Here is a 24824-nt window from a genome sequence, read left to right on the forward strand (position 1 = left end):
CTGAGAGGTCAGTTTCAAGGTGAAAATAGTGACCAGGTCTGCAAAATACATAAAAGATTCATGTGGTCCTCAGCCAAAAGGACCATTTAAAAATAGACAAACCATGACTCTCTCGAAAAGAAATGTGTGCATTGCATAAATCAAAGTTCTCACACCCACCATCAAAGTTTAATCACTTAATATGCTGGTTCTTTCAACACGTTCTGAAACTTTGTATACAATAATACAAACGATGGGGTAACGAAGCAATAGCAATTTATTCTGCTGTACAAACGGATGTTGCATTATAATCCCTAAAGCAATACAGAGGCTGTTTGCAGATGTTACTACAATTTGGCATTTATTTTAATTGCTCCGCAGTGCAGCTCATGTGAAACAAAGTCATGGGATGACCTACACATTCACCTACTAAGGGTGACTTAACTGCAAGGGGGAGAAAAAAGTGTTTTGAAAGTTTTCAAGGTTTCACTAAAATACAAACCTCCTGCAGTTTTTCTGAAAGGATGCATCAGGGCTTCTGTCCAAGCCTGAATGCATGGTAGGGCAGAGGGTAATTTAATCAGCCAGGCTATGCAGCGCACATATTTTTACAAGTCTTGCAAGAATGACATCAGTAAAGTAACTTGAGATATTTTGGTGTCTGACATTCACTCAGCAAGTGCTAAGAAAATATGCTTACTGCACAGACCACTGGCTTCTCAGAGTGGGAGTCAAGGTAACTCATGAAACTCAGTGCACTTTGCTTTATCACTGACCAGGTCCCCATTCCCTCCTTTTCACTTTTCACTCCTCTTCTAAAGGTAAAACTGTTTTTAAAGTTTCCACTGCTCAAGAAGCTGCCTAGAAGCAGTTGCTCCGCTGAACAGATTTCAAGCAAATGACAAAGTTAAACATGAGGCAAAGTATAAATAAAAATCAAGACTCTCTTCCTCCTCCTTTCCACTTGTGAGCGATGATCTCACCGCTCCGGGTGGATTGCAAGGGTGGCTTGATCTCTTTCAGGAAAGCACATTCTCTAACCTTGATACTGCAGCTATTTATACTTCTCTCTTCTCACCACAAAGAAAAGCAGCTCTAATAATCTTTCCCTTCATTTTAATGAGAGCACTGTGCTGCCTCCCAGCAGCAGGGTCAAGCCTCTGCCCACAAGTTCCAGCTCCCTGTAACACCAATGCTCTTGGTTACTGCCTCTCCTTCTGGCTGCTCATTTTTAGACATCTGAGATCGGATTTTCCACTGGCTGGAGCATCACACTGCCAGGCACACAGGTGCAGGATGACAGCCCTGCTGTGCCACAGCATCTTCTGCTCACAGGGCACAGAGGGAAACAAACGCATGGGCTGAAGGGCAAGAGGGTTTCTAAAATTCAGAGGCAGAGCTCTAACTCCTCTCCCCCTTGCTCATCAGAGGAGTATGATATCCCATTTCATAACCCTGGGGACATCCCAAGCCCTTTCCACCTCACAAGAGGCAGGATCCATGCCCTGTCCCCCCTTTCCCTGGGGATTCAACCCCAGGTTTAGCTGGGGGAGATCAGGCTAAGGCATGACAGAATGCCTATATACACCACAGAAGAGCTGATAGTCTCTGAGGCCAAACCCCATTTTTTGCAATTAAATCAGACACACTGAGCTGCCTTCCTCTTGAGACACCACAAGAAATGGGGACAAACATTATGAAACCAAGTTTATTAAAACTTTCTACATTTCAGACTTTATCATCCAGCTTTCCACAGACATATACATATGTACAAATTGGACATAGTGTTTTTAGCTTTTCTGGCAGAATCTACCAATATATACAAATGTACTGTTTATCATAGAAGGGTTAAACTGTATCACAGATACAAATGTCAAGCAATCATGAGAGGTTTAGTGCAACGGAGAGCTGAAGCGCTCTGCTCTCAATGCTCATGATTCTGTCAAGTTAGTATTGCCAACAATAATTCACATTAAACTGCTCTTCGACACCTCTTATTAGGACAAAGTACAACAAAACAAGAAAACAAAACCCCAAACATTAAGGTATGTACAAAGTACACAGTCCATGAGGTATACATGGTATTCTCACAACGCGTGGCGGGACTGCAGCTTGCCAGGGTTAACCCTTAAAATGACTTCACTCGAACTGGGTGGTGTTGGGAACGGGCATCACCCACCTCACGGCCATTTCAGAAGCCGCACTCTTGCCTAAGGTGAACGGGGATCTCTGCATAAACCACTGGACACATGTGAAACGAAGCAGAAATTTTAGGCAGGACTAAGCTTTACTTACCCCCAACCCAGGAACCTAATGATTCAGATATATTCATTATCCACACATATTGGAAAGACTATGAATAATCATGCAAAAAAAAAAAAAAAAGTGGGGGGGGGGGGTGGAGGGAGGCTGGAGGCAAACAGCATACCTGAATAATCAGCTAAGGGTGTACTGAGATTTTACTCTTAAAACTAACTTTTTGGGAGGTGCAGGGGGAAAGAGGAGGTGATGTGATCTTTTCAAGAGTTAAGCCGTTTGGAAAACATGGCCATGTTTACAGGTACTGTACAAGACACCCCTTATCCTTTCCCAGGGAAAGGCGCCCCAGCGATAGTGTTACGGTTTGGTAAACGGATACATTTGGCACTCGGAGCTAACGAGACCTGCTACTTGACAAGCTCGCTGAGGGCATAACGTCATATAGGCTACACTGTGCTAACACGAGGCTCAAGTCTATTTAAAATGCTTTCCTGGTCAGCAAATGGAATCAGAGGGGATCCAGCTGGGAGATCCACTGGTTTCTGCTTCAGAAAGAGCCACAGCAGTGATTTGTCTTACGGGCTGGATCTAGGAGCTTCACACCTCTGAAAGCAGGATCAGCTGGAGGAGCAGCAGCAAGCAGAGAGCTGGCCGTGGTGGGCAAAGACCTCCTTCCCTCATTCATGTGTGCTTAGGGTCAGAGCTGCTTTGTGAGCTGGCTGCTGGGGCACGCCGAGTGGATTCCCCTTTGAAGCATTTCTGTCAGATGTGCTCTGGTAGAGGTGCGCCGTGTGCTCCTCTGCCCCTCCACATCGTGGCCAGGGCTCCACACCCCTGCAGCCACTGCAGGAAAGCAGAAGGAGCTGCCTTTCCATCCCACACCGCCAGATGTAAGACTCTGCAGCCAAGACGTGACCAGTTACACCGGAGGAGGATGTGGGAGGCAGAAGAGCCAGACAGTTCTCACAAAGCTGCACGAGTCCTCCGGGGCTGGTGGGACAGACCAGCAGAGCAAGAGGATGGAATTCTGAGTACACTTAGGGAGTGGAGATCTCCAGGTTGGCATTCATTTAGACAAGGTCACTTTTCTGACCATACTGGCACTTTAAGATGCTGTTGAGTTTGTAGATGTGGAAAAATGAAACCCTACGAAGATGCCGGAGGTAAGAACTGGCGAGGTTTTTGAGATTTCAGGGTTAGCAGAAGAAGGAACTAATATCATCACTGTCTCCATGATATTCTGGGACAATCTGATCCGAATTTCCCGTCTCCTGGTCTGTATATCCATGCTCCAAGGCTGCCTCAAACCAAGGGTGAAGCAAGATCTCTGGAGCAGTGAGTCTTTCAGAAGGCTCCCGCCGCAGGAGGCTGCGGATGAGGCAGCGGGCTTTGGGGGAGACGTGGTCAGGAATACAGAACTGTCCACGCCGGATTTTGGAAAAGAGAGTGCTAGGGTCCGAGTCATGGAAGGGATAGCGTCCCACCAGCAGGGTATAGAGCATCACTCCCAAGCTCCACACATCGGCCGATTTTCCCGAGTAAGTTCCCGTCGTGTTTAGGATCTCAGGACTGACGTACGCCGGGCAGCCGTGCTTGTCTGAGAGCGCATCGTCCTCGCCTTTGATGATGTGTGTGTCTTCCAGGCTCTCTAGACGCAGCTGAGTCCTAGGGAGGGCAGGAGAGGAAGCCACAGGTGAGAAATAGCAACACGCAGTCATGAGCAAGCACAGCAAGCCCCTGCCATGGCCCCATTCTCTCTCACACTGGCACTGAGAAAGGAAACACCTCTTAACTCACAGCAGAGAAGTTGCCCAGACTCCTGGGAATGTGTAATGGAAGTGCTGCTGTGTGCATCGGGCCAGCATTCATTCAGTGACGCTCATGTTTTTTTATTAACTGGGGATTTTAACAACGCAGACGACTCTTGAGGAACACCAAGTCACTGTCTACCCACGCAGGCTGCAGTGCCACTGAGGGGGGTTAATTGGTGACCTGGCACCTTACAGCCACTATGTGCCATTCAGGCTTTGAGCAAACAGTATCCAGCTGCGTGATTCCACAAACCACAAAGCCCAGCTTCCCTCTGCACTGGCGAGAATCATTGCCTTTCCTGAGCTTTTCGTTTGTGGGTTGGTGGTTTTTTGGTTTTTTTTTTTCATTTTAGTTTGTAATTTATTCTGTTTTTCCTTTTGGAGCATATCACCGCACCCACCATCTCCAGGTGGAGATGGGTCCACCCCAGCCTCCTATTTCGGAGGATAAGGGGAGCTCCCGTTGGCAGCGAAGCCATCAGGCAGCCCTGGAAGGGCTCTGCACTGCCTGGCAGCCTGCTGGGGTGTAGATATGCCGGCTGCAGCCTGTCCTCAGCCTGACCTCGGCAAATACCCATTGGTTCTGCAAACGGAAAATATGACTCAACGAGAACCGTGGGCCCGGGATTGGCTGCGGGAGCCCTGAAACTGCACCTGTGTGAGAGCCCGCGTCGCCTGCCATTGCTTAACCCTCTTCTTGCCAAATGGGATGCACATGACATCGCCTGTGCAACAAGTTATTTCCAAACGAGCGAGACTGTGTGCAACGTAACATTTCAACAAATGTTTCATCTTCTTATGGGAGGGAAAAGCTGCAATAGTTTCCTTCAAAGGAATAGCATTCTTTACGAGTCAACACATGGCTGTTTCTGTTTCAGAGGAGCAGTGCTGGTTAATTTTCTTATCACATGTGTAAAAGGTGTCCTGAAGAATCATTAGCCCGGTTTAACAAAAAAAAAATCCCTTTTCTTTTGCATCAGTAATATCACCTTACATTTTTATGATATTAAGCACAACTCCATTACAGCTTTTACTTAGTTTTTAACGTTCCTTGGGATAAGCAGCTAGTGAAGAGTCAGTTTTGCTATATTTCTGTCTCTGCCATGTGCGGTGAAGCACTGCAAGAGCAGCAAACACTCCAGGGGAATACTGAATTATTTCCCTAATCTAAATTTAACAACTAGATTCCATGACCTCCTCTATGAACCTAGGCTTTAGGCTAAGTTTTATTAAAGTGATTTTCTTTGATGCAAGATTCCCAAAGCGTTATTTAAACATGTCCCACCTTCCCTCCTGTGTGTGCCCACAATCCACAGGCATAGGGGGCATGGAAAGCACAGCAGTTGAGGAAGGATAAAAGCCCTGAAGGGCACAGCAGCATCACTCTGATCAGCAGAGTGGTTCAGCAAGGAGACCCTTCCCGAGCGCTTTGGCTCCACCGTGGATCACACGGCAACTCTGGCGAGGAGAGACCAGAGCTCCAGCCCCTCACACCTCCTGCTCTCCCAGCCGGGCTGCTTCCTCCTCCCAGCACAACACCTCAGCCTCCCCCCTCTCCCTCTCTGCCTTTTATTCATTTGACACTGAATGAGTGGCACACATGACATCTTCTGGCGCTAACGAGCATCCGAACTATCATCCCTTTGTCTGCCAGGGGGTTTCACTGAGCTTCTGCTGAATGAGAGGAAGCTCGCAGGGAGCTTCCTCCCTTTCATCAGTCAGGATCTAAAAGGGAGCGCTCACCGGGCAGATCCGTGACCTACTACACACACGTGATGAGGACCTACTCGGGTCGCTCGCAGGTGATGCCCGGCTGACGGGGCTCTTTCCACTCCCTGGGACGCTTTTTGTGTCTCTGGATGTGGCATTCCTCCCTCCCCACTCACCCCAGGGCTGGCTGCTGACAGCCACTTACCTTTCTTCATTAGAGAAGACAAATTTCCTGAGCTTGAGGTCACCAAGTACGATGGCTGACTGGTGGCAGTGAGCTACAGCGGAGACAATCTGCTTGAACAGCCGGGCAGCCTCCTCTTCCCTCAACCTCTTGCAGCTCCTCACGTAGGAGTGCATGTCCCCAAAGTCCTTTTCAAAGAACACGTAGGCCTTGGTGTCCCCGAGAATGACTTCGACAACCCCGGTGATGTTTCTGTGTGACGGCAGCTGAATGTAAGGTCGGATCTTGTCCTGGTAGTGTTTGAGGGGGAACACCTGTACAGAGGAAATGAAACCCAAATTCATTCTCAAGGGCGTTGAAAGCTGCAGCTCGCGTAGCAACTCTCCCCAAACAATGACGAGGGAGCTGGAGGGGAGCCAGGGCTCGGCAGGACCGGCAGAAGCGGCTACCGAGACCCTTCCTGTTCGTTTTATATAGAAAGGCTGGGGGGGAAACTAAACCAAACCACCCTTCCCACAGCCTTCGGGAAAGGCGCTCCGAGGTAAGCCGGAGTCCCAGCTCACTCGCAGGGCGTGCGAACGCCGCCGGGGGCTGGCCGGGCGTTCCCCGCCGGGGAGCAGCGGGAGGATGTTCGGCAGGGCTGTCCCCGGGCCGGGCCCGCTCCCCACCCGCGGCTCCCGCTCACCTTGCAGCGCAGCTCCCGGCCCGAGCTGACGCTCAGCGCCCTGGACACCTGCTCCCGCTCGGCCAGCGGCAGCAGCAGGTACGAGGCGATCAGGCTGGGACCCGCCGCCCCGCCGCCGCCGGCGGGAGAAGCGGGGGCACACGGCGACCCGGGAGCGCTCAGGCAGTCCGGGGGGCCGCATTCGGCGAGCCGGGGGCACTTGGCGGCCGGCGCTTCCTCGGCGGGGCCGTCGTGCAGGGGCTGCAGGCGCTTGGCCGGGGCGCTGCGGCAGCGGGCGGCCGGCAGCAGGGACGCGGGGCGGCTCATGGGGGGAGCGGAGCGGGCGCGGAGCTACAGGCGGGCGCTGCGCGCTGGGCGCATCCCTTCGCTCTCCCCGCCGACACCTCGGGCCGTGTCCACCATCTGCTGCCGAGTCCGCGCTAAAGTAGTTGGAGGCTTTTAAAAAAAAAAAGGTGATTCTCCTCCTCCTCCCGGCCCTGACGCACGGGGAAATGGGAGGAGGGAGCGAGGCTGGGACACGCCTGCTCCGCTCGCCGCTCTCCGCGCCCCGGCCCTGCCGGGCGGGGCGGCGGGGGAGTCGCCGCGGGGCTTGGCGGGGCGGCGGGGACCCCCCTTCGACCTTAAATAATTATGTCGAGAAAGCGAGGCCACCTTCCTTTCCAGGATTTACTCGTCCATACAATTGTAGGTTCCCAGCGCCGGTTCTTTTCAGTAATCACTAAATAACCATCCCTTACCCCAAGGTTTACATCACGGCGCTGTTGTGTGAGCATAAGCGTTCGCTCATAAGCGTAGACGTAACGTGCACCATCAGAAATACTTGGTACTGAGCGTTTCCCGTGTTAAAACTATCTGCTGTCCGAAAAAGGAATAGCTCGGAGATCCAGGCAGCAGCTGAAGTGACCTGTGAGGAGCAGACTGAGAGGAGCTCCACAAGGCTCAGAAGTGTGGCTTTAAAGGAGTAGTAAATAGATTTACAGCCAGGACTGGTAGTAAATGGCAAAAAAAAAAAAAAAAAAAACAAAAAAAAAAAAAAAAAAACAAAAAAAAAAAAACCACAAAAAACACACCAACAAAAAAACCCAACCAGACAACAAAATCATCCCTAAAAAAAAAAGCAGACGGCTGTCATTTTGACAAGAATGCTTCAGAGGGAAACACTCCAGTTTTCTGTTTATATATATGCAAATTTTCTGTAATTTAGTGCTGAGGCTTCTCTAGTATTAACACAAGGGACCCTGAGTTTTGTTATTCAGTAGGATCAATTCCTGTTCTGTTTTGGTTTCCCCAGCCCTGGTCTGTCCAAGTGGCAGAGAGGGCCAAGGATGGCCCCCCAGCTCTGAAGCCTGTGATGCCACGCATGCAGGTATTTGCTCAGATTCCTGATAGATAACTGCACAGCAAACCCATGCATGCCTTCAGCTACTTCTAGGGTATTTTAAGAAACACATGAAACTCTTGTGCGGGATGACTCATAGCATAGCAGTCCCATTAATGCATTTAAACATAAAACGCATATGCCATAAAGGGATATCCCAGGGCCTGCATTTCTTTCTTTTCTTTTTTTTTTCTTTTTTTTTTTTCTTCCCAGAAATACAATTCCGTTAATGCTCGCAGATTGTTTTCTGAGTGATTCACCACAACTCTCAAAGCACGCTATTTTATTTGGTTCCTCTTATAGGTAAAACACATGCAAGTATCTGTCAGACCTTTTGTTTTACTTTTCCCTTCCTGGAAGTTCAATGATTGGAATGCTGCTCTGGGTGAATTTAGCTGGTAGGATGCCACATGTGTGGGCTGCTTCCTACATCTGAGACAGCACAAGGTGCATGTGTGAGGGGGGGGGGAGGGTGGCAGCACCTCTGGGGACAGGAGAAGGGTGCAGACACTTCAAAAGGGACCTGCATAAGGGCAGTCATGGGCATTAGTAGCGTGTACCACTATCCCCTGCAGCTCTCTAAGAACTGAGGTGCAGTGTGAGCAGGAATGAAGGTGTCAGTGTCCCCACCCTCCCAAAGATGCCCCTCTCAGCTCTGGTGTCAGATCACTGTCCCTGCTGAGAAGGGCCATACTGAGGATCTGTTGCACTCGTTGGAAGCTGCGTCCTTCATCTGCCCCGCCTCCCATCCATTTAAAACCTTCACACCTTGGGGACACAGTGGCACCTGAGCACAGTGCTTGGTTCAAGCTGCTGGCAGCTAGACAGGGGATGGCATCCCTGTTTGGAGTCCTGGTCCTGAGGAAGGGAAAAAAGCACCTCTGGTCATCCTGGCTCCCCCAGAAAACACCTGGCATGTGAGGAGAGCAGAGGTACACACAGCATGTACCTCACAGTCCTGCCACATTCTCCTGGTGTCTGTGCAGCCTTTTCTCACAGGGATTACAGCAATTTCATGCTCTGTGTGTGTGTCCCTGCTAGCTGGAGCCCTAAAACTGGGCATGCAGGAAAAGATAGCCCGTGGGGCATTCATCCCAGAAGCGCTGGTGGGTGCCCTCTTCTAGTTCACTGTACAGACTAAATTATAGTTGACTGTCTACATGTGACTGAGACAAACCAAAGCCTAAATCTCCCAGGTCTTTGCAAAATGGGTGAACTTCTTGACAGAAGGAAAACTCTGTTGCTTCTTTACAATGCCTGGCAAGCTGTCAGGTACTCCAAGCATTAATGTCATGGCTTTTGTAGCAATTATTACTCAAGTTAGTCTTATGTTTTGGGTACAGAACATAGGAAAAGGTCCACTTATGTTTTGGGTACAGAACATAGGAAAAGGTCCACATCCAAATTCCCCTCCATTACCACCAAATTCATGTCAAGATGCAGAGCAAAGAAGTGATTCCCACTTTGGCTTTTCTGTTTTTCCTAATTTTGGCCAATCCCCAAAAATAAGAACAAACAAACAAACCCCCACAAACAAACAAAACCCCTAACAAACAAAAAATATGCCAAGGATGGTGTCCAATGACCTGCATGGCATGCTCTTTCTCAAATGGCTGAAGCTTGTCCTCCTTGCCCATCTCTCCCAGTGCTCACATGCAACCCTGGTTTGCAAGAACCAGTGCTGAGAACAGGAGGAACTCCAGGAAAGATTTGTGAAAACCTGTTGCAATATTTCATTATTAGAAGATTTTTGCAGAAAACGGGGCTGCCAAACTTGCCATAGCAATTTGTTGCAGGTCATACCACTGGCTTTTAAGCATCGAGGCTTATCTCCTGCGTTAGTCTCCTCCTGAAACCAAAAGCTATCTTTTGGGGTCTTCCTTCTTTTCCCTGCTAAAGCCTTCATCATTCCTTCTCCCCCTTCCCCAGAAAAGATTGTTCAGGATCTACCTGCTTAGTATATGTGATGAATACTATCATGGTAATTCCCACTTGTGCCTGTGGTGAATTTGTGCCTGAATGGCTTTACAGCCCTTCAAAATGAACCAGGGCAATGTTTCACATCTCCAGTGGACAGCACTGAAAATCATTGTGGAGCACAGATCAGTGCACAATTACAGACCTAATGCTGGGATAAAACAGACTCTGTGGATGAGTCCTGCTATCCGAGTGTCAGAAAAAATAAACTGCTATGAGCCAGCAGAATACAAGGAACCATCACTCAGCCCTGATGTTCCAAAGGGACTTGGTACCTGTGAGGTGGGCAGGGATGACCTTTGGAAGTACAGTTCAGTAGTCTTTGTGCTTGGCAAAGGACAACAGTGTGCAACAGGCACCTTCCCAGTACTACCAAAGTCTGAGGAGCTCTCAGTCAAAGGACATTGCAAAATCGTTACAAAAGTAGATCCTGTCTTGGAAAAGGCCAGTCAAAGCAAGCAGGACTGCTCACTGTCCCCTCACTTCCTGGAGCCCCAGCTGCTAGGCAAGGATGTGGGACTGCAGCAGAAAAAGAGCCTGTGGGACGTGTATTACAGAATGGGCACGTCCTAGCAGAGGGAACAGTCTTGCCCAGGACAGATTTGCCAGAACTGTGGCTAGGTGAATATGGCTCTTAATATTTTTTTTTCTCTTTTTGGAAACAGACAAGCAACTTAGTGCATCTGTGAGATGAAGACTGAAGAATCCAGAATTCCTGGTGCTCAGGCACTGATCTTCCCTTTCCTGTTATTTTATTTAAGGGATTTTTTGTTGCTTGGTTTTAAAGCATCTACCTGCCTTGCCCTCAGTCAATGCTTACACTCACCTGAGCAGCTGCTTTTCCTTAGATACTCACAAAATTATCTCTGTTGCTCCAGTTCTCTGACCCTTTATCTCTATAACTAGAGCAGCCAGAGGCAATGAGAATTGTGTAACCATCTCCCCACTTCCCAAGTGCTTGGGACAGGTCTGGTAACTTTGATAGTATGCCTCATGGGACACACAGAATAAATCTATTAGATTAGGGCACTTATAAATAAACTGGCTACTTGCTACAGGAAAAAATGAAAAGGTCTTTATTTTAGTTACTGGACGAGAGAGGCAAGGCACACAAATATTTTGGCTAATATTAAACTATTGGTAAACTATGAAAAGTAAATGTCTTTATTTTAAAAGTTATGTCAAGCCATGTAATGAAAGTTAAACTACTGCTAGATTGAAAGCGAACAATTTAAAACCAGAATGTCATCTATAATCTACTGGTATACAGAATTACCCTGCACAGATGGGGCTCAAAGAGTAGTCGTATGGCCAGGTGATAAAGAACTGAAAGTAATGTTTTTTATAGCAGAACAGCATCTGTGATAACCCACAGCCATCCTCAGACACCGTGGAAGTTGGCGGCAGATTCACCGCTAAGATATAAAACACATGACGAGCACGGAGTGACATCAAAAGGAGCGCAGTGGAGTGGTGTTCAGATGTCTCCCCTCAAGCCCACACAAAAGCTGCTCTGAGGGCTGCTGTAGCTTAGAACTCTCAATGATTCCCTTTTGATAAGCCTGTTGTTATCAAATCCAAGGAGTCTTATGAGCAGCACCTCCTGACTTTGTTCCTTTGCTAACTGAAGAGCATGAAGGCTTCTTCTGTTGCCTGAAGGACGTGTGAAGGTTCAGGTTTTAGACCTCAAATCCTGTTTTTACTTCAGAAGTTGATTGCACAAGCGGACAGTGAATGAGTGTCTCCGTTTCCCTTGCGGTCAGAGAAGATCCTATTCATACTGAGTTTACAAGCAAACACTTCCTTTGGTAAGCTTCCCATGCAATTCAATTCATGTGCGTGCTTTCAGGCTCTGTCCTTGGGTCTGGACTGACATCAGAACAAGCATGAGAGGCAGGCTCTCTTCTCAGCCCACCACAGCCTTTTCTGCAGTGCTTTGAAATGATGAAACACACTGTGTTTTCTGCACACTGCTGCAGTCCTGTCAAGTCCCTGGGATTATTCATGCATCAAGAGGCTAAGCACATACATGGGTATCTACTGGATGATGTACACCCGTTCCAGAATTTTACTTGCTTAACAATCAATCTAATGTTTTTGCTCTTTATAGTTACTGGCTGGGAGCCTAGAATCTGCTGGCACCTACACGCAGGATTCTCCTCTCAGCATTCTGTGATCACATCAGGTGTTTGAAATATTATGTATTAACAAAAAGTACTTTATGACCAGCAAATAAATTATTATTTATGGAAGACTTGAAATTTGCAGTCAGTACTAGTCTGTACCTGCAGTGAGGAACCATCAGCTTAAGGCTTTGGCTGTAGTAACAGAAAGGAAGACCTGTCCTTGAGATATTGTAACATTTTCCACTCCAGGAAGCCCTTTTCTAAGTGCATCTTCTTCACGGTATAACAGAGCACTATCCATTAGGCAAATGTTTAGTTAATGGACACAGCAGGATCTATACCTGAAGAGTTTTAGGGAAGGTGAAGATTAAGATTCACTTGATATGGCAGTGAAACTTAATAAAGTTGCACAGTAAATTCTAAGCTAGCTCTGGCCACAATACTTGAGAAAAATGTCATGAAGTACTTGTGACCACAGGTAGGTAAGACCTTTGTCATCAGCCACTCATGAGGAAACATGAGTATCCAAGAGGACATTGTCTAAAATAAGGCAGTGTGTTGGCCTTGGCTGTTGAGTCATCAGTATCACTTCCTGCAGCCCCTGCTTTTGCTCTGGGTATTTCTCAAGGGAGCACTGACTTAGTCTTTTTGATTCTTCTAGAATGAATAAGATCACAGCTCCAGAGCAGTAATGATGAATATGTCCTTGATTCAGAGGAATGTACACTCCTTTTAGCACAAGTGTGCTAAATCTTCCATGAGATGCACCTGATTAGTTTTTATCTTTATTCGTCATGGTTTCACTGATTTGAAAACTTCAGACTTTCTAGTTGTAAAATGGAGAATTGACAGGAAGCATCTGTTCAAGTGAGAGAGTGAGCTGTGTTAATGGCTTGTGCCTCAGAGTACCACTGAAAGCTGTTGTATGTGGATCTCTCTTGCCTTTTCTTTAATTCAGTATTTGCCTTGACATTTCTTTAATCCCACAAAATACTATGTGGAACTTCTCCAGCAGAGACAGATCCTTCTCAGCTACACTGAAGTTGGCTGCATTTGTAAAGCACACCTTACGGAAAAAGAAAAAAAAAAACACCTGACCTCTGAATTTCTTTTTAAAAATATTATTGCAAAATTTCTGACGTCAGACAATGAGACACAAATTACCCGGTGAACTGTTAACATATGCCTGTTTACATATGATATCTTATAGCCAAAGCAGACTAAGATTTGAAGGTTTAACTGCTGTTGAGTTTCCACTTCTGTGAATCATACAGATCATACAGCTTATTCATCACAGGCACTTATTTTTATTCTTTAACTCTTTCAAGCTTCTTCTTCCCAGAGCAGAGTTTAGGGGGAATGTGGGACACATGGGAACAGAGAGATCACAACTGCACAACAACAACAAACCCTCAACTTTGCAAATGAAAGAGCAAAGAGCTGCCATTAACTGCAGCCACCCCAGTGAATCAGTAGTGGTTTTATCTTGTACCAGGTGAGCTGACAGGCTCACAAGCCTTCCCCGGCTGCCAAGGCGAGTCTGTCCTTCCACCTAGTTAAGTGCCAGCTGCAATGGATGCTGATGGCCAACCCTGGAATCTTTCAATTTAAGGTGGAAAATTATTTATAAGAACCAACAAGAGAGAACCAGGCATGACAAAATCAACAGGATGGCTCAAGTTCCAGGTTCAAAGAAAAAAAAATACCATTCATCATACTAGGATTCCTTGGATGCTATGTTATAGTTTAAATTCAGAAATGCCAAACGTTTTGGTGAGAACTTCATTGATTTCAGTAAACGCAGGCAATTTATTCTAGCACTTGAATCTTTGTGGTGCATCACTGATTCTAATGGGATTCAAGTACTCTCACCAGCAACCCTGACACAAGTGAATGAGTACCTGTCTTTTTCTGGATAACATGGCCATATTTTAAAAGAGGCATCTCTGCTGACAAAAGAAAGAAACCTACTTCTATTTAAATACATATGCCTATTCATCTCAGATGTGATTGTTAATAAAGCTAGGCAGGTGAGTGCTGCCAAAAATCAGTCCATTTCTTTCAGGTGAAACCAAGAAGGATTTTGGAACTTAGGCTGCACTTCACTTGCTGTTCAGGTTCTCTGATTCACTGACACTGTCTGGCTCAGGCTAGCAAAGGAGAAAAGAAAGATGATGTATTTTGAAGCAGGAATATGAACATCCAAAAATACCTTTCCTCCTGGGGTGGCCATAAGTGACTATGTTCTTTTCATTTAAAGTGTTGCTTCAGATTTGTTTGGTTTTTCCTCCCAGCTGCATCATCCTAAGCAGACAGTTCACCTCATTAGCTGTGGATTAGCTAACAGAGGCTGAGTGCAGCACTGTGATGGGTCAAGCCTCTTTTTCACGTAGGACAACAAGGTGTAACCAAGACAGCAATCTTCCTCCCTGCATTACTCACTGGAACACGAGGGCAACGACCCATATCAGGAACTGCAGCAATCCAAGGCTATACTGGTACAAATGCCACAGGTAGCAAACCAAACCTGCTGCCACCGGTTTGTTGGTAGGAATCTGGCTATAATTTACCATTTATAATGTTATGTGTTATTGGAAGGCACACTCAAGCAACCCAGACACCTACACAAACTCCATTTGAGGTGCAACACTTTTGGCCATGGAAAATGTATGTACATCTTTGCATCTGGAAACTTGGGAGGCTGGTTATCACTAGGGATTGAATTAGATCCAAGAGGACAATGTTAATGCACCTCTGCCAGAAACTGCAGAGCCTGTTTAACCAATGCAAGTTTCTGTTTCTGACTGTTCTGCTTAGAAATGGTTCAAGAATAAATTTAACCACAAACTTAAAGATGAAACAAAAAGGAGATTCCCTCCCCCTCCCTGTTTTGTGTTTGTTTTTTTTAATGCTATTGTTAATATCCTCCCTTGTGGTATGTAACTGAAAATCAGTGACCCACCTTAAAAACTGTAGGTTTGAGCCCTGAGGTATCTTAAAAGGGACCTGATTTTACACATAAAAATACAAACAAGTAGATACTGCTCAACCACCCCCAGTCCCTTTCAGCTGTTTCAGCTGGGCTTCCGTGGCAGAAGCACCCACGCTCACTGCTGAGCTGGGAAAAGATGGGCCTCGGGGGTTAGACCACATAATGAAAATTAGCCAGCCAATTCCCATGAAGTGTTTTGAACACAAAAGCCCAGTGCAACTAATAATGGTTCAGTTCTCTTTTTCAGCTATGAAATCAGCTTGCAGATTAATATTGTTCAATTACAAAATAACAATTTTCAGCTTGAAGTGGTTTGTGCTCTTAAGTGCAATTGGGGTTAATAATGGTCTATGAAAGGAGAGCTGTTAGCAAACAGTAACCCAGCACATGGGTACCTTAGCTACATTTTACATGAAATGTCAGATTGTAAATTCAGAAAAATTACATAGGAAAATACCATCTAGACCACTAAGGATCCCAAAGCTCTAAGAAACCTGTATTTTCTGCTTACATATGCCAAGAGATAATTGCCACCTGACTGCCAAGGCAGCTCCTTTTACCTGTGGCTATTTCTAACTCATGTATATTTATGCCTTATCTGCCTGATGTGTTCAGGTCAATTTAGGCAATAAATAGTGTCACAAAGTTTAAGTTCTTTTATGGATCTGTGCCCAAAAGCATAGATATCTGAAGCTTATAAAATGAGATTAACTGCTTTTCAATCCAAGGCATATGGTTACAATATATTTGTACTATCTAAAATTTAGTTATTGGAATACCTCTGTAAATAATTGTAGTCTTCCAGCCTACAATATTAAAGTAAAGCCCTCTGGGACCCCCACATGCAAAAAGCCCAAATAAAATGATTTTCAGTTTCAAAAGAAAAGCATAAATCAGGGCACAGAGCTCAAAAATTATAAAAACAAGGCCAAGATCCTTAAAGCTGAATGGTTGTTCTCTGTGGCCACACAGAGGTATAAGTGTGCAAAACTTTCTGAAAATTCATCTCCGGGGTTTTTGTTAAAACATGTGCATGGTCCCAAGCACTGAAAATCCTTGGTCACAGTGCCCTACTCCAGGCATTCCCAGTAGTTACAGACACAGTAACAGAACCCTCTGCAATACAGAGCAAAACACTCATTATTGCATGCTGGCAGGATCTGCATCTCTAATATGCTGAAGAAACTAGCACGCTGACAAGTTTAAATGCTGCAAAACATGCTTTATTTACCAAATGCAAGCTTTTAGAAATTCAAGAAGGTAGAAAAAACCCAACAAGTTTAACTGGAACTCCTTATGTTCCTGAGTTCAAAAAATGCTTTCAGTTAAAGCAGAGACCTTCAACTTTGACAATAAATGAAACATTTAACAATGATTTACCTATAAATGAAACATTTAACAAATAACAATCAGTTATAAAACCTATTTAGAAGCAACAACTTATCTCACAAGACCTCTAATAACAAACTTTCTTCGTGGCAGTAGCATATCCAGCTCACGTGTCCAGTGTTGACCAGCTTTGTTTATTCTGACTGTCAATCACTCTTTTAAGTGCTTCATCTGGTACAAGATCTGATCCTTTTACATCAACGTGGCTACAGCCCATTTTAGGGCATCTGTTAGAAAGAAAAGAGAGACTCCATTAAATTGGAAAAATTGTATTTGTCAGATGTAGGCTTTTGCATAGCATCTGCTGTTTTTGTTTTTTTTTTAATCTGGGATCCACTCTTTCTGTCAGTTCCTTGTTACCTCTTGTCCTCTTCACCAGTTCTATGTGGGAAAAAATAAATCCATCTCAACTGGTGAGAATCATCAGCCAAGGAAAGGAAAGAAGGAGCACAGTGAGAGATGGAGCCTTTCACCTGTAGATCACTCTTGCTTCAAGCACACAAGCTGCTTTCATCAGCAATATCAGCCCTGCATGGACACCTTTCTGTGTTGCTTTCTCTCTCTATAGTCCTCTATAAACTGCAGGTAAATACCTCTTACCTTACTAATCTGCAGTGGAGAAGTATAATCTTCACTGGCAGATAAGTAGGGAAATTATTTTCTAGGGAAACAAATAAAAGGGAATGAGTCTTGCCACGACTGACTGGTGAATCAGTGGACTATCTAGCTGGTGTAAAAATCAACCTGACCTTTTATGAGCTGTGAAAGCTCCAAAAGGAGAAATGGGGTAAAATTAACAGCCTCTAGATGATAATCAAATACAAAATGTCTTACAACTACTTGAAACAGCCAGATAAAGACAGCAGGGTGAAAGATATTTAGGGACCAAAGGTCATTTTCCTTTGGTGGCAGCCCAAACATACACAGATGGTACTTAGAGTCAGAAGTAACACTTTTCCTGAATTTTTCCTCTCTTGAAGTAACTTTTGTCTGAGGTGCTGAACTTATTTACACTCAGTACTCATAACTTTTACTCCAGATTTGTCCACAGCTTACTGTGTTTGTCATAGATCAGTCATTTAATTGCTCTGTGCCTCAGTTTTCCCATTTATCACCTTAATACAGCAATAGCTTGCCAGATTAATGAATAACAAGTGTTCAGAAAGCTTCCACATTTCCTGTAAGCATAAAGTATTATGTCCTTCCAGGCAGTGGAAAATAGTGAGCAAAGCAAGAGACGTAAGAGCTGCCTCAAGGAGTGTGTGACCAGTGTGTCAGCACGGGGCTGTGTGTACGTCAGCTGAAGGGCAGGCAGGCACTGCCCTGCCAAGGGCACCGAGGGGATCCCGTGGATTCCAGCTGGGAATCCTTGTAAGGAAACAGCCACCCTGTGTCTCCAGAGCCAGCAACAGCTCTGACTCCAGAGCCAGGACAGTGAGGAGCCTGCTGCAGTCACCCCCTGCCCTGCCAGGACACCTGCTCCCACAGGAAGATCCCAGGCAGGAGCACAGCCCAGCAGCCATTCCCTGCGACTGGGATACTGAAACAGGGAACTTGTTACAACAGCTGGCCTGTCTTCCCACCACAGCCAATGATGGGTTTTCAAAGTACCTGCATTTTCAAGAGAAAGTTTAAAATTACAGCAGGTTGGTCAGACTGGGAAGAGAAAACCACGGAGTCCCTCTTAATTTAGTTACAGTGAAGCTGTGGCACTGCTGTGTGTGTGCTTTTCTAGCACTGCAATAACTGCTGTAAAAATGGTAAGGCTGCAAGCTGAAAGCTCAATATTGAGCACTGCCAGTGTTCAGACTGCACAACTAACTTCGGTTTGGGTATAAGGTAGCTTTTAAAGCTAGGCATTACACACATTATATGATTTTTTAAACTCCAGAGTTTCTCTAGTCTTCCATTTCTTAGAAGGCAAAATAAAATTCAATCAAGCAACCTTATTTGTTTTTCAGCAGAGCTGAAACTTTTGATCTACTACAACAATTTCTCCTAAATTGACATTATTCTGGATGGATTTAACAACACAGAGAAATATTTAGATACAAACATCCCAGAACAGGAGGGTCTAACATAAATGGAGTTAAAACAAATGTGAAATCAATGATGAGATGATCTGTCCTCTCAACTTGCTCCAAAAAGTGTTAGCGTTCAGGCCTCTTTTCTTTTCCTTCTTCTTTTTTTTTTTTTTTTCTTAAAATCATTCTCATGTTTAAATTTACTGTGGAGAATTTGAGATTTAAAATTCAACTGTTACATCTTTTCATTCAAAAAATATGTCCCATTTGGAAAAGTGACAGACTGTTTTGGTGATATAAGGAAAGAATTATTTAACTTCATCATGGTAGGAACTGCACTGCATTATCTCATCTCATTCATAAATTCTATTCTACCTAAAATGTTGTGGTTTAATATTTCTCACTTCAACACTCAGTTGTTTTAGTATTTCTGAGCTGTATTGAAATATAACTGCAAAAGAAGGTGCACAGAGGAAACTGTTTTTTCATTTACTTCAAGACTTGCGACATAAGCAGTGGGAACAAATCAGCAACTAAATTTTAGGAAACTGAGGTCTCTGTTGGTCACGGCTACACAAAATCTCTTTATGTCTGTTGTGCAGCTACAAGTAGCTGTAACTTCCCCACACAATTCCTGAATATTTCCTTACACATTGTTTTCATTAAAAAGAAAAGCACCTTCACGTGTCTGCAACTAATGAGGAGACTCTGACTTGGGCAGATGCTGAGGTTTTACTTCCTGCAGCCTTTCCAATCCAAATACATTTCCTAGAACAAGTGGAGTAAAATTCCACTTACACAGCAAAGCAAATACCTTTTCCACACATTCCTTTTAGCTTACCGGACTTTTTTCTTTTTCTGCTTTTGAGTCTGGATCATTTCTAGGATGGCATCCTCTTCATAACTATGTCCACAGACTTTGTTCCGCACTGGCCTCTTCATCGTCATCTGTAATCAGTAAGGACTGATTTAAAGGAACTGATAATGCCCATGAAAATGCTTCTTCTGAGATTTTATGTGAAACAGCAGGAAGTGTGTTTGCCACTCATACATGGCATTCCAGTCAAATTACGGGATGAGGTCCTGCTTGGTGAACTACATTCCTACTTACATGGGTTTTCTTCCCGAGCAGTATTGCTCTTCTCTGATAATGCTTAAAATTTAATACTATTTTGTTGTTAAATATAAGGTTGTTTGACAGGTACTGCAGAATTGTAATAAACAAACCAATGAAGAATATGAAATAACTATTTCCCTATCAATTACTGCAGCAGTGATACATACCTGGGTAATGGGACAAATAAAGTTCATCTGACTCCGAGTCACAGCTATATCTTCATCAATTTGTTCAATGGTGTCATTACCCTGATCTGATTTATGGGAAAGTAGAATGAGAAAAAAAGAAAAAAAAAGTCTCTTATTTAATGCAGATTGCCAATACTTAAAATAAGCTAATAAAATCCAACATTTGCCAAGCACTATCTCACAGTGATATCTAAAATACCACAGCATGTTTCTGTGCCGCTCCATCACCAAGACACTGCAAAAAATACTGTATTAGAATGTCATTTAGAAAATGTGGATTTTTATATTGTAACCACTGTGTGTGTGTGTGTGTGTGTGTGTGGCTGTTTACAGCCAATACTAGAAAGGTAGGCTGGGAAGGAGAGCAGGCTGGCCTGAAGATATGCAAAACTGTTGGTATTCACTATTCAAGTCCACCAAAACCAACCAAAACCCAAAACACAGATGAGTCCCTAGAACCTAACAAAGGATGAGGTGGAGCAGATTTGGCAGTCCTACCCTCAATATCAGTTTGAGTGCCATAAATGGGCTTGCTGTATAGCCTGTACATACTGTACACACTTTAAAAGGAATTTGTACTGTTTATCATAATGCATCATTTATAAAGTGATGCTGCTGTATTTTGATAAGATTAGTGAAAAACAAAAGCCAAAAAGTGTCACAGACAATAGAAATGTTATTGACGTACCCTTAAGGAGGAGGGGCAGAATGAAATACTGACAATTCCCAGAAAACACCCAATGGCCCAATGTCAGGGAATGAAGGGGAGACAAATGAGAATAAATTCACCTAGGGCTGGAAGAGCTGCAGGTCCTCACCTTACAAGAGGAAGAAAGCAAAGTAAAAGCAACTCTGTGCACCCAGGGGCACACCAACTAGTGTTCCATGCAGAAATTAGTTAGCCAAAGTCAAAAGCTGAGACATAGGAGCAGCTAAGGAAGAGACAAATATGTATGTACACATATATATTTATATGTATTTAGAGAGAGAGAGAGAGCACTAAGTATAGCCTTAATGAAATGCATACATGTTTATCTTCTAGCTCCTCCTCTGTTATTGTAAATCTGGGCTTTTAGTTGAATGCATCTGTTTATCTTTGAATCTTATCTGGTAATAACAGCAAACTTAACACCTGTCATAGCTTTCCATTCCTTTGGGGTAGTTCTGCAATGCCTTTGCAGAGGCAGATAAGGGCCCTGGGGTGCAGTCCTCAAGGTGTCCCAAGCAAAAAGAACATTTTTCTCTCCAGCTGCACAAGCTGCATTCCAGGGGAAGAGTGAGAAACACAAGTGGACACAGAGAGTTTAGAATTACATCATGATTTGCCTTATGCAGCGTCTCAGCCTGAGTTCCCTGTGCTGCTGTTGCACACTATCAGCTTATCTTTGCATCTCTGGTATTCAGTCTTCCACATCTATTAAGGACCAGTGTTTCCTAACTTATGGTCAGTGCTGCGTGCCTGTGTGATACCATCACCTTCCGGATGATACCAGCAGACATCGCCCATGGAGCAACCAAAACCTCTCACACCCAGCCTAGGCTCAGCTCGCTGCCCTGTGGCTCTGGCTGGTCCCAGCTCTGGCTGGGGGACTCTTGGCATTGATGTTGCAGTCATTACTCCACCACAGCACCTCTTGGTATGCCAGGCCCATTTCCAGACCATCCTCCTTAGCAGAGCTTGCAGTTCTTTGCATTTCAATATTCCAAGCATGTAAGAAAGCTTTTGATCCAGGTGCTCTAACCCCAGGTATTGGGGTTGGAACTAGATGACCTTTAAGGTCCCTTCCAACCCAAACCATCTTATGATTCTACTCCTGTGAATACCACGGGAATACTCAGGCAATCATCAAGGATATTTCTGTGTCTGCCACTAAGGTCTCATGCAATCAACAGGGTGTGGATTCTGGGGGAAAAGGAGCTCAAATATCCAATGTCAATCATAATTTCAAGGCTTTAATTTCCAAGAATATTAACATGCTTTCATCAGATATTGACCACCTAGCAAAGGCAAACACTTGCAAAACAGAAGGAAAAAGTGGGCACAATTTAACTATAAATACCAAAACTGCAATGGTATGCACACCAGAAATGCACTTGTATTAGGCAATAGTTTTCAGAAAAAAACTTCTGTCACATACTATTCTTAGATTGCTCATATATGTTGTTTATTCCATCATAAGCACATAGGATTTGAAGAAAGTACAACTTTTGGAGGGAAAAGGGGCTTTTTTAAATGAAGCTTTTGAAATACAAAGCAATGGGTGAAATCCCACTAAGACAGCGAGGCTAAGAAATATTGGAGCTATTGGCAGGTGGCAGCTTTGGCGTGCACTGTTTTACTTCAATAGCATAATGATAATGGTTTGGTTGTTTTTGGTTTTTTTTTCTACAAGGAATGCCAACAAAGAACAAGAGATTCAGACTGTCCTTATATTCATGTATCTGCAAATTTTGATATGCTGCAACTCTAATCTTTCCTGCGGAAAACATCTCATTTTTTTTATGTTGTACTTTGTTTCAACCCATGAACTTGGCATGTAATTCCAGTGTAGCAGGGAATCATGTCAATGACATTAGAAAGCATCAGTATTAGCAAGATCTAGGACAGGGGATTGCTTACAAAAGACAATTTTTAAAAAAAATCAATATGTAGGTGCCAAGGAAGGTGGGTGAATTTTTAAAATGAGGGGTTTGTGCCTGTGACTTTACTACTACAACACAACAACATAAGATAGGCATGGTAAGTGGCTTTTTCTGGAAGAGTATTCACCTGTGCAGCACCTTCTGACTTTGTTAAAGAGTCACCATGTCCCTCATTATTTTTGTGTATGCTTACTTAGGTACCTATACAAGAATTTAGGAGACTGTAGTGAAGCATCCAAGTTCAAGAATATGAGGACAAGCTTGGGTATGGTGCTTGAGCCTCCCCTGAAGGCCTCAAGTCTCTAAGTTATGTGAGCAAAATCCCAGGCTGGGGTAACTTTTTTCCCATACTGGCTTTGGAGGTGATTCAGATGCCTCATGTTTAATGGTTGAAATTTCACGAGTTGAGACCTAATCCATGTAGGTGGGGTACCTTAATCTTCTTGGATTCAAACTCTCCTCTTGCTGCAAGCTTATCTTAAACACTTCAGGTTGCACTTGATTTTGTACACAGCCTATCAGAGTGGGGCCCTGGCTTCAAGAGGTGATCACAGCCCAAATGAATCATTATTTAAAATATTTCTTTTTCATAAGCAGCCCATATTTTTAAAAACAAATATGCAAGACTGGGATGATGCAAGTAATACCTCAAGCATGTCAATAGCAAATTAACATAAATCAGATAAACCACCCACAGATTTGTTGTTATTGCTTGATGTTCTTCATTACAGGAGAAGAAAGGAAAATAACTTTTTCAGTGACAGTAAATTTTGCAGAGATTACACAAGACACACACATCCTAAGCTGGTCAGTAAGATGCTCTGAACTGTAGATCTGTATCTGTAGCCTCATACTGGAAGATGTTTGCATTAAGGTCAAAGGGATTTTTTTACCAAATGAACGTACAAAAATTTAGAGGATATAAATTGCAAGTCTGACTATTCTACAGAAAGAAATAAAACCACTGGATCATACGTATTTCAGCTAAGTCAGGTTATATTTTTATAAAATTGAGTTTTCCTTGCAAATTAAAACCAGATGCAGAAAACACTAAGTTATTGTTCCCAAAATTCAGATGTTGCCTTAAGTAACAGAAGTGCATACATCTATTTTGGTAGTCTGAGAGATCACATATTAAGTGCCTTAACAGTTTCTAGTTTTCCATTCCAGCCAACTGAAACATATTATGAGTATTAGTAACACATTGTCTATCTGGCCATCTGAGCAATGATGTTTACAGCTGTTGTAATAAAGCTGCATTCTTATAAAGGTATCTATTTTTGGTAACACATCATAATGAATTTTGCAACTGCCAACTTTTTTTTACTTATTCAATTTTAATTAAAAGCTGGTATTAATTTATATCTCTATCACTTTCATCTCTTGATAATATTGTGACTAACATGCCTTAGCTCTGCTTTTACTTACTCTGCTGAGAGAGACTGAGAACTTTTAAGCCAACTTTTCAAAATAGGAAAACCATAGTGCAGAGACATTAACTGCTGGATTGTGAATTATACTAAGCATAGATAATATATATATTAAAAAAATGAGGGGAAAAATCCTCTCCACTGTCGGTATTTCTACGACCAAAAGACTGCTGTCTGCTCTCTACCTTCAGTGTCAACAATGCCCTCTCCTTTCCTTTCTGTTTCTCTAACCTCGTTCTCAGTGACTACATGTTGCAATGTAAACTCAATTGATTTCTTTCCTTTTGTGCTAGGCTGTTCTGCCTTCTCACCTGCCACAGTCAGACATTAATCCTGAGAATCAAAGGGTAATGTTAAGCGTGTGGGATTGAATCTTTGTAACCCTGAGCCACCAGACAGACAAGGTCTTGGCTCCCAAGAGGGTCTATTGTACTGCTGACTCCATAGAAATAACAGCAGTTCATCCAGGCTGGGAAAAATCCTATCTCTGAGAGCTCCAAGAAAAACATGAATGTTATGAGGACAAGTCAATGCCAAGTGTTCCTGCCAGCAGGGCACAGAAAATATTGAAAGGTGGGGGAGGCAAAGGACATCATCACAACCAAGAGTTGTGCTCCAGGAGTCAGAAGGCATCTGGGGTGAGAAGGGCCACGGCCAAGTCTAAAGGAAGGACCTGACACTGCTGAGACCACCAAGTAATGCTTGAAAATGGGTCAGCATTCCCCTCACTGCTCTGAATTTGGGTTAGCCTTCAGTCCAGAGAAGCAGAGCACAATTGTCTAGTGTCCTTCCTGAGGGATGGATCTGCAGTAAACACTGTAGGAGTGAGAGAAGAGGGGAAGCAGAGTGATACCTTCCTGGGAAACTCTCCCAGTCTCTAGCAATTTGTGGCCAAAGACTTCCTGAGTCAGAAGTAATGTCTTCATACTTAA

The 24824-nt window shown here is 44.1% G+C and overlaps 2 protein-coding genes and 1 long non-coding RNA gene across 4 annotated transcripts in view; 1 reads left to right on the top strand and 2 right to left on the bottom strand.

Annotated features, from left to right (window-relative positions):
- Positions 1 to 1669: 1669 nt before the first annotated feature.
- On the bottom strand, positions 1670 to 7585 carry TRIB1 (tribbles pseudokinase 1). Its single transcript, XM_063413089.1, has 3 exons — positions 6629 to 7585; positions 5965 to 6257; positions 1670 to 3903 (listed from the first exon to the last, which is right to left on the bottom strand). The coding sequence occupies exons 1-3, from the start codon at positions 6932 to 6934 to the stop codon at positions 3435 to 3437; spliced, it is 1068 nt and encodes a 355-aa protein (XP_063269159.1). The 5' UTR covers positions 6935 to 7585; the 3' UTR covers positions 1670 to 3434.
- Positions 6265 to 16166, top strand: LOC134558940 (uncharacterized). Of its 2 annotated transcripts, none has more exons than XR_010082436.1 (3): positions 6265 to 6484; positions 7920 to 7994; positions 10649 to 16166. It is a non-coding gene; the product is annotated as an uncharacterized LOC134558940 (long non-coding RNA). The 2 variants fall into 2 exon arrangements; XR_010082434.1 differs by having other exon boundaries at positions 11332 to 16166.
- Positions 16167 to 16308: 142 nt separating this feature from the next.
- Positions 16309 to 24824, bottom strand: part of NSMCE2 (NSE2 (MMS21) homolog, SMC5-SMC6 complex SUMO ligase) — a 124577-nt gene continuing 116061 nt past the window's right edge. The window contains exons 5-7 of the mRNA XM_063413202.1: positions 19799 to 19884; positions 19356 to 19462; positions 16309 to 16717 (exon numbers count right to left, since the gene is read on the bottom strand). Coding sequence (XP_063269272.1) covers positions 16597 to 16717; positions 19356 to 19462; positions 19799 to 19884 — 314 coding nt within the window. The 3' untranslated portion in view covers positions 16309 to 16596. The remainder of the gene's footprint in view (positions 16718 to 19355; positions 19463 to 19798; positions 19885 to 24824) is intronic.

The sequence above is a fragment of the Prinia subflava genome, chromosome 1, assembly GCF_021018805.1.
Source record: "Prinia subflava isolate CZ2003 ecotype Zambia chromosome 1, Cam_Psub_1.2, whole genome shotgun sequence".
Taxonomy (NCBI): Eukaryota; Metazoa; Chordata; class Aves; order Passeriformes; family Cisticolidae; genus Prinia; species Prinia subflava.

What these genes read in the sequence shown, in the direction of transcription:
- TRIB1 (XM_063413089.1), bottom strand. Translation starts at nt 6,934, where the DNA reads ATGAGCCGCCCCGCGTCCCTGCTGCCGGCCGCCCGCTGCCGCAGCGCC. An exon ending in GCCGGGAGCTGCGCTGCAAG is followed by an intron (nt 6,258 to 6,628) that starts GTGAGCGGGAGC and finishes TCCTCTGTACAG; the next exon opens with GTGTTCCCCCTCAAACACTA. An exon ending in GTCTTCTCTAATGAAGAAAG is followed by an intron (nt 3,904 to 5,964) that starts GTAAGTGGCTGT and finishes TGCCCTCCCTAG; the next exon opens with GACTCAGCTGCGTCTAGAGA.